The sequence below is a fragment of the Rutilus rutilus genome (genome assembly GCF_951802725.1).
Source record: "Rutilus rutilus genome assembly, chromosome: 7".
Taxonomy (NCBI): domain Eukaryota; kingdom Metazoa; phylum Chordata; class Actinopteri; order Cypriniformes; family Leuciscidae; genus Rutilus; species Rutilus rutilus.
Genome location: NC_140221.1, coordinates 894,956 through 906,974, shown reverse-complemented (window position 1 = coordinate 906,974; position 12,019 = coordinate 894,956). Strand labels below are relative to the sequence as shown.

The window sequence follows — 12,019 nt, the reverse complement described above, 5'->3', positions numbered from 1 at the left end:
GAATAAGACAGGATTCGTACAGATGCTGCAATATCTAATTCCAGGACTTTAAGCACTACTTTTTTCATTTTTTTTTCATGGAATTCATGTTTTCCAGGACTTAAATATCAAAGAGTCAAATCCCAGTACTTTAAGCATCTCGTCCGAACCCTGATAAGAGTATCAATCGCTCCCAGACAGAACTACACATCATGTCATGTCTGAATATTGAGTTCTGGAGTCTCACCTGTGGTTTTCTGAGTTTCTATTGACTTCCCTTTGTACTTGTCAAATAGGCTGAGTGATGAATACTTGCTTTTCCCATCCTTGGACTTGGTTATTTGCCCCAAACGATCGGACATTGCGATGTAATGTCATCGAGTATGGGAATTTTTCTTTGCACCTCTTCCTCAGTACCGTCTGTTTCTGTGGAAAGACACGACAGAAGAAGAATCAACACCTGTACGAGACTGAACCGTGCTGTGTGACGGCTTCAGCGCCACGAGGAGGATCTGATCAGACACATCTCAAAGCTGGTCAACAGCAAAACACACCCTTGGACAGATTATTAGCCAGGTCAGGTGGAGACACACACTAAAGCCAAACCAGAGTCTTGGACTGTCGAGAGATGTCAGCGCGAGGTCAAAGCAACATCATGTTCAAGACAACAGAAGTGTTGCACAACAACACACATTTAACACTTTCATGCTTCACAAACTGTACAAAGACACTGTAAAAGTACACAAATTAAATATGGTAAGCAGAAGCTCAAACATCAAGAACCAAAGTGATGTTATGTCTTGTTTTCTGGGGAAATTATAAAAAATTAAGTGATTTGTGGCTTTAAAAAAGCTAAATTATCTGCCAATGGGGTCAGAAAAACAATCTTAAATCAAATAGAAACAAGATGATTTTTCTGACCCTGTTAGTAGATAATTGTGCTTGTTTTCAGCAAAAACTCATTTAATTTTGATTTATTTCCCCAGAAAACAAGACATAATATCTTATGTCATTTTATTACTTTAGTAAATACATCTTGATTTAAAAATTGTCAGATATTTGGACTGGAAACGAGACAAATACACTGAGTAAGAAAAGCATGTTTTGCACTATATTTGATGCGCTGATCAAAGTTTTTATGTGACTAAAGGTTTACATTAAATCTGTTCATCATATGAAGTAGTCGCGTCACTTCAGGAGATTTTACATGGACTTTCTTTCAATGGAGGGTCAGATTTCAGGACAAATATCTTGATGAAAAAGTCTTGCGTTTGGAGAACATGAGGATGATGTCAGGACGATGATCTTCGGATGAACTAACGCTTTAAAGGAATAATGCCCACACATCTCGAAGCGTGCACTAATGGTGTTTCTGTAACACACACCGCCCGCTCTGAGGAGAAGAGCAGCGTGGACGTCTGCGAAACATCTGCGTTCCTGTCCCATAAACCTTCACAAACGAGGAAATAATCTTCAGCTTTAACCTTCAATTTACACTGGAGACATCTAAATGTTTATTAGAGAAAGGAGATTCACTGACAGTCGAAATAAAGCCCCAGAAAAGATGTCTCAATTATTTTGGATTGTGAAGCTATGAAGACACAAATGTATTGGTCCCATCTTATATTAAGTATCTTTTGTGATAACTGATAACATTTAAATAAATCATTTCATACAAAGCACTTATTGTTTCTTTATATATACACACGTCCCTAACACTACTGTAAAGCAGCACAAGTGTTTCACAACATCAACACAATAAACACACTGTACATAATTATGTTTTTGATGCAAGTACCAGTTAAAGACGCCTAATATGAAGCGGGACCACTTTATTTTACAGTGTGTGTTACTCGGGTAATAACAGTCAGTTATACACACAATAACTAACCCTAAACCAAGCCCTAACCCTAACTATACAGTAAATACATGTGATTCATTAATATTACTCAGTACTTGGACAAAGACACCTAACCTTGAAAAGAAATCAAGTGCGTGAACACTAACACACAAAGCGTTATATTTCCACTCAGATACATGTCCTTCATCATCATCATCAGAGCTAAACTCAGACTCAAACATGAGACAGAAATGAGAAATACACGCATACGGAGAAAACAAGCACACATTACACAAGACGATGATTGTGGACTCAGAGTGATTTATTCGCGAAATATGAAACTGGTGCCAGGCTAAATAAAACCACATCGGTCAAATCCACTCTTTAAACTACAATCTGCTGTTAGTGAATCAAGAGATTCGTTATATTCACTTCCACTGAATCTCTCGGTTACAACACGAACTCCGTTAGCATGAGATGTAAACAGAAGCTCTCCAGCCTGATTCCTGAACAAACAGCTCATTTCACACACATGTGATCCACACGAACACACACTAGAGTCTGTAAATATACATGCGAGTGCTGATTAATAACGATATTTGATATAATCTGCGAGATTTTGACAAATTCTCTGAGAGCCTTAGCAATGCTAACGGAGATTAGCCGCGAGCCGCTTCTGATGTATAAACTTCAGCAGGACCGACAAACGAGCTTCAAACATGGGCAGAATCGCCAGTGTCGCGGGTGTTTAATTAAAATAGCCCGGTATATTGAGTAATCAACGCGTTAATGAGGGTTTTGAGTGGACTTCTTGATGTGTGAGGCGATTAAAAATGGCTGCTCCTCAGAACAAAGCGACACAAACACTCAGACATCCTGCGACAAACCGCCGCGAAACACACGAATAACCGCACGGAGCGCGCGAATAACTCACCGATTAAACGTATGACTGTCACTTCAGATCACATATATCGATATATTTCCACCGGAGAGAAAAACTCGGCAGGATGGATGGAGATTTCTCAGTGTTTTTCTCTGTTCGCTTGTTATCGGGTTTTCCCGGCCTGAGAGTGAAGCTGCTGCTGCTGCCGCCCAGAGCGGATATGACGTCACCAGCGAGCACAGCGCCGCCTGCAGGAGTCAAACACAAATACAAATTCTTGTTTTTTGTTTTTGAATGGAATATTGCAGGGTTTATTCTAAACGATTTATCTGTGCACATCATTATTGTGTTCATAATATTGAATCAGAATAAGTTCCTCTTGCTGCATCTCTTCCCTTCTCTGGTGATGTGGGCGAGGCTATTCACCTTATTCCGCCCCGCCCACTTTTACTTCTGTCCAGTACTTCCGTTGTAAACCAACTTCCGGTTTAGCGGACCCTCATTCAATTTCGATGAGAACTGCAGAGAAGTCTCACTGATAAAATGTCACATAAGATAAGCTAATTTGTGCCAAATGTGCTATGTACGTGTGTATCAACAGCACAGCAATGCACTGTTTCTCGGGGTAATTTTTAAACGACTTTTAGGTGTTTATATGACCCGTCTGCCTGTCTGATCGCAGCCCGGCCGATGTGTAGTGTTTAGCCTACATAATAGCCACAAACATCTAATGTTGTAATGGTCTCACTACAGGACACATACACATGCTATACCTTGTTTGAAAGCTATGGTCCTCTAGAATTCAGTCGCTGGATTTATTTTACAGCCATTACTTGTGTTAGAGATCAAACCATAAGAAATTGCAGCTAGCAGTTAGCTAAGCTAACGTTACCCTCTTGTTCATCTAGTTGAGGCTCTACTTTCTTTCTACACCAGTTCGTGGCTATTTTAGCGCAATTTTCCACCGGACAAAATTGCGATTGTTAACTCATGATTTCTGTTCTGTCTGTGCGCACCAATCTTGCACTTCTATCTACTCCTCAACCAGACCACCTAGAGACTTCGGGTTTTCGGCATTATGTTATGTCCTGGAAATTCCAGAAAAAAATCCGTTTTTTGCAAATTTCTCTGCAACCATAATAGCTATCGAGTTGAAACAAATTGCAATCGATAGCTTCTAAAATTTAAAATAATATTAGAAAAAAAGAATTGATAAAAAATCTTTCCTTTATGCTACAAAAAATAATTAAAACTTTATATGAAGAGAAATAAGAAAAATATTGCCTTTTCACCTATAAAACTATTGTTGTATATTTGGAGAAATATATAATTATCATGAGTAATTATCATATGTTACTAAAATATTTCGCCAATACAGAATACAATTCCTATTCATTTTCCACTGAAAATGGAAAAGTGACATTTCTTCACCGAAACTAGTTCTAATAAATGCACGATTTAATTATGTGTGTTTTGGGTGTTATTTTCGTGCGATTTGGGGTATTTTTATATTTTCTCTTTCATTTACTATCTCTTAGTGTTGTGATCCCATGACGTGAAAAAATTGCGCTAAAACACTCACAGAGTTTTTATTACTTGTTTTCTCATCTGTTGGCTATACACTGCAAATGTATCTGGTGATTAAGCAAACAAACTGTGGTGTAATAATGTTTCAAACTTTACATGTAGTAGTGTTTGTGCACATCTTCATAACTAAGTAATAGCTATTAGAAAGACACAGCTATTAAATTATTTTGATTGTGGCATTGTTTCAAAAGCTTCAAGTGAAATACTTTAGTACGTTGCAGCAGTTGTTAATAACCATAGGCCAACGCATTTGGCTATAATATTATAGTCTATCTACATATATCAAGACAGATAATAACAGATTGGACCAGGGCAAACAAAGCGCTAAGTAGCTAAACCAGGAAGTGAGATTACGCGCATGGCGCCACCCAGTGCTACTTCCGGAATAAGGTGAATAGGGATGTTCGCCGGAGTCAAATGTGACGTCACGATATGGGCGTGGCCGCGAACTGGTTGGCAGAAAGAACCAACAAGTCACAGCAGTCTACCTGTGTTTTGTCAGCATAATATTAATTATTTGTCCGAAGAAGCTAAAAAGAGATATAATTAAGCTTTTATAACCACCAGGGTTCATGTTCTCTGCCTGATCCATATCACCTGAGTGAGAATTTTTTGTTGTTCTTTGACTAACGAAGTCAGCAAATTCGTTGGATTTACAGCTAAAAAAATGTGGCGGCACATTAGTAAAGAAAGCATCTGTGAAAGCAGCGCAGTTTGAGTGTTTCGGAACGTATGTGATCGGAGAGAAAGATGAGGCCCTTCTCTGACTGCGTTTGAATGTGTGAGTTAAGTATTAAACTGTTGGTGAGATGAGATGAGATAATGCAACGCTGACATAGGCTACAGTACAATGACAGTTGCACAGATGTTGGGAGTTGGGAACCGGTGAGAAAATGTCCGGTAGCCTACCCGGTAACTTTACCAGTAATATTAATTTAGTTCTGCTTAACGGTTCCTGAACGCTGTAACTAACAGCTGCCCAGCCATGAACACAGCCGCGTGTGATTTGTTTACATACGAGCTGCACTAGGTCTATATCTGTATTCTAAGAGTTATTACTTGTATGGATCTCGTTAATAAATTGACAGAATTTAAATGTGTATTCTTACAAGTTAAAGAAGAAATGTTTGTGCAATTCCTTTTTTCACCTTTTATGAGGCCAAAAAAAAACTGTCTGGTAAAAAGTCACAGTGGCTGGTGGTCAAAAAAGTTAACTTTAGGCCCTGTATATAACATTGGTTGACACGTAAAAATGTATTAAAATACAATAATTTGCCCTTAATATATAAGGGTATGTACACAGATGATACACACACAGTACAGTATCCAATCTTGCCGATCACACAGCACGACACAACCATTTTTCTTCTGTGTTTGCGCTGCGAAGCAAGCGGCCATTACTTTTCTTCTGCCAACCAGAGCGCGTCGTGACGTCACGGCGAAGATCCCTATAACCTGTCACTCACATGAGATCAGCCAATAGCAAACCACAACTGTCCAATCAATCCCCCACGGACACAATCAAGCCCCGCCCACATTTGTTCTTGTTCCTGAAAGCGTTTCACGCAACTTTTGTTTCCTGTCGACGAATTTTCCTTAAACTCAAATTTAACCAAATGTTTGTATTTATTATCGTTCCCATCTTGCAATGCTGCGTTAAGGAATCATATGCACAACTTAATGTGTCGATTAATTAATAACAAAATATACTAATGGCCTTAAATGATCACATATTAAGCGATACAAGGTATTCCTCTTGTTTTTGGAACAATGGAACAAACGTTTGTATGTTTTTAATTATACGTTTGTTTGTTTTTAAAAAACGATTTGCAAACACGAAATTAAACGAGAAAACGAGAGGCGGGATTTATAGCAATGGAGGAACTGCCTTGTGTCACATGACTTTACTCCATTCAGGAGGTCTGTTAAAACTCTTTGGGCTCAGAGGAGTGATTTATAGACATTTTAATGCCATATTGCATAATATTTGCATTGTTTTATTTTTGTACAATGGATTTCTCATCCATTTTTTTTTTTTTTGAGGAGGCACTGCCTTGGGGAATTGATTGGATGGTTGTGGTTTGCCATTGGCTGATCTCATGTGAGTGACAGGTTGCCCCGCCCTCGTCATCAGAGAAGAGATGCTGCAAGAGGAACTTATTCTGATTCAAGATTACGAGGCACATGAATTAAAGTCCCCCTGTAGTCAATAATATTTTCCCTTAAAACTCATCTTTGATCACCAAAATGACATATTTAAATGTTTTTAACTTGAAAATTAATAGCTTGAATGTAACTCGACACCCTTGCCTCATTTAGTATGCGCGGTGCTATGAATATGCAAATGAGCCCCGCCTCCACTCACTCACTCAGCTCAGAGATCCATTGGTTGACGATCACACGTTGATCCAACTAGAAACAAACATTGATGTATTATTTTAATTTAATACTGTGAAGCTGCTTTGATACAATCTGCATTGTGAAAAGCGCTATATAAATAAACTTGACTTGACTTGATCTGATTGGTTACAAGGTAGTTTGTGACGTCAGAAACACCAGCGATTTCAAAGCGTCTTTGGTTCACTGCAGTTTTAAGGAGGAAATACTCAGCAATGGTGTCGACTTATGAACTTACACATGCTTTGTCTTAAAGTATATTAAAAACACCTCATTTATAATAAATACTGCAATATTCCCAGAAGTGTCCATTTTGACGTCACGCAGACTGACGGCTGGAACTGCGGGTGTCGCTGTTGGCGTTCAGTGAGTCTCTGCTCCAGCGGATCTGGTTCTAATCTCACACACACACACACACACACACACACACACACAGAGAGAGAGACAGCATGGCCGAGAGCGACTGGGACACAGTGACCGTGTTGAGGAAGAAGAACCCCTCTGCCTCTCAGTCTAAATCCAGACAGGTGAGTGTGTTCTGATGATCCGGATCACAGTTCGGGTTCGGGTTCGGCTGGCCAACACGTGGCGCGCGCTGGAATCTAGAATATTCTCTCGATCATAACAACTCTAGAAAGTTACGTTTCATTTTCATGTTCTTGATGTTTGAAACAGTGTCTGAAGTTTGAAACAAGTGCTGTGAAACACGATGTAATGTGAAAGTGCTTTACAAATAAACTGATTTTGCATTGAAAGCAAATGCGAAGCATGGCAATAAAATATGACTAATGAAATATGGGTAACACTTTACAATAAGGTTCATTAGTTAACGTATTAAACTAACAATGAGCAATACATCTGTTACAGTCTTTATCTTTGTTAATGTTAGTTAATTAATCCAGCTGTTCATTGTGTGTTCATGTTAGTTCACAGTGCATTACCTAATGTTAACAACCTAATGTTGATTTTAATAACGTATTAGTAAATTAGTAAACGATGAGTAAATGCAGTAGAAGTATTGTTCAATCTTAGTTCATGTTAACTAATTATAACCGAAAATAGAATATTATCTCGATCCATAACAACTCTAGACAGTCACATGTTTCATTCTCATGTTCTTGTGTGACAGACAGAAACAGTGTCTGAAATGTAAAAGAAGATGTAGTGTCGAAAGTGCTTTTGCATTGAAAGCAACCCTGGTGAAACCCACAGATGCTGAGTACACTTGCAGCCTTACTAATGTAGTAGATTTCAGTGTTAATGATCAGTTCAGTTGAAGCGTGCTGTTTTGAAACAGCTAATTTTGTACTAAGTATATTTTAGTTGTGATTAAATTGTGTATTTAGTGTACTTTTGTGTACTAAATTGGAACAACTTCAAGTATACTTAGTATACTTTAAGTATATGCCTATAGGGACTAATTACATGCTTGATTAGTGATCTTAAAGTGTACTTTATTTGTGTTACACAAGTACATTACAAATTCATAACGAGTGTCTTCGAAACATACAAGCGATATACCATAAGTGTATTATATTTGAGTAAAAAAGCATATGCTCAGTAATACCTTTGACTTACTCCAAATATTACACATGGCACACTTTGTCTTCAATAACAAATGCACATTAATAAACAAATATTACTTAGCTATACTTTGTACGAAATACTGTAATGTGTTTTGAAAGTACAGTTTCAGTGCATTGTTACAGTGATCATTTCCAGCACAGTTACAAATATACCTAAAATATATTTTTAATAAAGTGCAAATAAATACACTTTAAAAAAAATAAACCGAATGTTCACCTCAAGTATATTTTACATGTTTTATTTTTAAAGTGTGTTAAAAGTTGTATTGTGAAAATGGGCAAAAGCGTGATGCTAATAATGCTTTTAACTATTTAGATGCTTTTAATATATTTAAAGATGGTAAACATTTTTGTTAGTATATTTGCAATATACTAGTGAAAAAGGGAATATATTTCAAATATAATAAAGTATACTATTAGGGAAATGTGAAGCATGGCAATAGACTGACTAATGAAATCTGCACATGTTGTGTGTGTGTGTGTGTGTGTTCCAGGCGGTCGCTGCCGCTCAGAGGCGAGGAGATGATGTCGAGACCACCAAAAAATGTAAAGAAATATAATACTTTTATGCATCTGTCAGTTTGTTCTAATGTTGGACTGTAGGTTTACTGGAGTGTGTTTGACAACATCTAATGAACCTTTAACCTTTAACCTCACACATCGTCATCATCATCATCTACAGTAAAGCTGCTGTGACTCAATAACATCAGAGGAATCATCTTTATCTTTAATCATATGCAACATTTAATCTATTTCCTATTCGGACACTGATTTTACATTTAACCCTCAAAAGTCCACATTTTTTCACTGAGTTGATCCAACTTTGAGGTTATCTCAAGAAATGAGCTTTAGTTTGTAATGATGTCATTAGTAAAAGTGTGAGTATGTGTTTCAGGTTCTTATGCCCAGATCCATGATGGTTGAGTGTTTTAGATGTTCACGACCCTCAGTGAGGAGAAGTCACACAAGCTCCAGTTCTCCAGTATTTCCGACAGCTCAGAGGTTATTTATATAGCGCTTTTCACAGTATATTCAATACAGACTGACCCATTAATAAAAAACAAAAAGTGCTTCCTCTGCTGTGACCTGAATCAAACACATTCAGAGATTATAAGCGTGGCTTTAGTGAACATGTTCAGGTGTTTCTATATCTGTGTTTTTCCCCTTTGTTGTCTTTTTCAGAACGGCATTGATATTTTGTGTGACATAAAGATGACAGTTCATATCCACTATGTGATTAGAATATTGCGTATGTCTAATCTCATATAGAAAACGCCATCATCACGGTTAGACGTCTTCTCTTGTGTCCGTGTTTAAAGTCATCATGAAACTCGTGTGTCGTATATCGAGTGAAACGCTTCTGGAACAAGAACACATGTGGGCGGGGCTTGATTGTGTCTGAGGGGAATTGATTGGTTGGTTGTGGTTTGCTATTGGCTGATCTCATGTGAGTGACAGGTTAAAGCCCCGCCCTCATCATCAGAGAAGAGATGGAACTTATTCTGATTCATTATTAACACAATCATGATGTGCACTGATAATATAAGCAGTATTCCCAGATCTGACTTGTTATTATCTCAGGGTCGGCGGGTCAGAACAAGCAGCATCTGGTGACGAAGAACACGGCGAAACTGGACCACGAGACGGAGGAGCTCCATCACCAGCGAGTGCCACTGGAAGTGGGGAAGGTGATCCAGAAAGGCCGACAGAACCAGGGTCTGACGCAGAAAGATCTCGCCACTGTAAGCCTGAGCCGTCTCTGTCACGACTCGTGTGTTTAATGCAAACGCAACCTTCAGTCTCTCTCTCGAATCAACACTGAAGAGACTTAACCTGCAGTTCATCCACTGGCCACTAGAGGCCGGCTGCAGAAGAGGGTCATTACCCATAATCCCTCATGTTAAAATGCCCAACTTTACAGCAGAAAAACACATGTTTACAGTCTGGTGCAGAAAGTGGTTTTGGTCTATAAAGCTAATGTTGTCCTTCATGACGACTGTGAGGGGGGTGAATGTTTGTATAACTCATCCGTTTAAATTATATTAAGACTTAAAGTTCTGCATAATTCGCCTTTTTTTTATCAAGTTGATCAGAAATGCTCCTTCAGAAATATGTTCTGTGTTTGTTCACCAGAAAATCAGTGAGAAGCCTCAGGTCATCGCCGACTACGAGTGTGGGAAGGCCATCCCCAATAATCAGGTCATGGGCAAAATCGAGAGAGCCATTGGTAAGCAGCTCATCCTGCCTGTGTTTTATGCTGTCAATTATGAGACCAGTCAAAATTATGACAAAAATAATTTCATTAAAAGCTTTTATGACATACCAAGTCATAATTTTGATATAAAAAGTATAAATTATTACTTAATTCATGACATACTAAGTCACAGTTATATGATAAAGTTGAAATTGACAGTCAAAATAATGATAAACAAATCAAAATTGACTTTTTTTTATTATGACATACCTTCAAATCATGATTATATATAAATGATTATATATAAATAATATATAAATTATGATATATAAAAATAGCAAGTCATTATGAGATAAAGTATAAATTAATACTTAAAAAGTCATGAGTGAAGTCAAAATTATGACAAAAAGTTGAAATTACTTAATTCATGACATACTAAGTCATAATTACATGATAAAGTTGAAACTGACAGTCAAAATAATGATAAACAAGTCAAAATTATGGAAAAGAAATAAATTATGAGATAAAAAGTCGAAATTATGACAAAACGTTGAAATTGACATACCAAGTCAAAATTATGTGATAAAAATGTAAATTATGACATACAAAGTCATAATAATGAGATTAAATGTCTAAATTACAAAAAAGTCATGACATACTAAGTCATAATTATGAGATCAAAATAATGATAAACAAGTCAAAGTTATGACACTTTTTTTTATGACACGGTCATATATATGAGATAAAAAGTATAAATTATGACATAAATATTAGTATGTGTGTCGTGTCATGTTAGCGGTCCCTAAGTTAATAACTAATGATCTTTACAACGGAAGTGAATCAATCAAAACTAACTTTATCTGGACAATAACTTTATTCTAGATCTGCTGTAAAGCCAATCTCTGTTACTGTGATCTGCTGTTATCTCTGTAAAGCTGCTGTGAAACTCTATACTGTTAAAGCGCTGTATAAATGACAGAGACTCGACTTGTTGATCCAGGTCTGAAGCTGCGAGGGAAAGACATCGGGCAGCCGCTGGAGGCCAAACCTGAGAAGAAATGAAGACGAAGCCTCGAAACCGCCGGAACTGGAGTCAAACCCAGTGTGAATCTGGATTAAGAAAACACTCTTCTGATTAAAGCAGAGCTGTGATGCGTTTGAGCAGATCCTTGCTTCCAGGAAGACTTTCTCTTGTGGAGATGAAGCCGACAACCCACTATAATCATTAAAGCACGTTACTTCGGGTTTGCTCGACTGTGGCCTTGATCTGACATGTTCGTGTCTCAAAGCTTTATCTGTTGTTGAAGACTTCAATAAAATCTGATTCAAATCTCATTTTAGAGATGTCATGTACATTACTATTAGCTGGAGAGGATTAAATACCCTTAAAATACCCTTTTCACAAGATGTAAAATAAGTGTCTGATGTCCCCAGAGTGTGTGTGAAGTTTTAGCTCAAAACACCCCACAGATATTTATTTATAGCATGTTAAAATTGTCACTTTTTGAGGGTGAGCAAAAATGCGTCATTTTGTGTCTGTCCCTTTAAATGCA

General features: G+C 37.6%; 2 protein-coding genes across 3 annotated transcripts in view; one reads left to right on the top strand and one right to left on the bottom strand.

The window, feature by feature from the left end:
* The window catches only part of prrc2b (proline-rich coiled-coil 2B), a 38,252-nt gene extending 35,339 nt beyond the window's left edge, over nucleotides 1–2,913 (bottom strand). For both annotated transcript variants that reach the window (XM_084413880.1, XM_084413881.1), the window contains exons 1-2: nucleotides 2,754–2,913; nucleotides 227–405 (exon numbers count right to left, since the gene is read on the bottom strand). In XM_084413880.1, the coding sequence (XP_084270006.1) occupies nucleotides 227–341 (115 nt within the window). In that variant the 5' untranslated portion in view covers nucleotides 342–405; nucleotides 2,754–2,913. The remainder of the gene's footprint in view (nucleotides 1–226; nucleotides 406–2,753) is intronic.
* A 1,805-nt stretch (nucleotides 2,914–4,718) lies between these two features.
* LOC311293067 (endothelial differentiation-related factor 1 homolog) lies at nucleotides 4,719–11,801 on the top strand. The gene is made up of 6 exons (XM_084413071.1): nucleotides 4,719–5,070; nucleotides 6,989–7,213; nucleotides 8,767–8,818; nucleotides 9,854–10,014; nucleotides 10,406–10,499; nucleotides 11,467–11,801. Exons 2-6 carry the CDS (start codon nucleotides 7,136–7,138, stop codon nucleotides 11,526–11,528), a joined length of 447 nt encoding a protein of 148 aa, XP_084269197.1. The 5' UTR covers nucleotides 4,719–5,070; nucleotides 6,989–7,135; the 3' UTR covers nucleotides 11,529–11,801.
* Nucleotides 11,802–12,019: the final 218 nt, after the last annotated feature.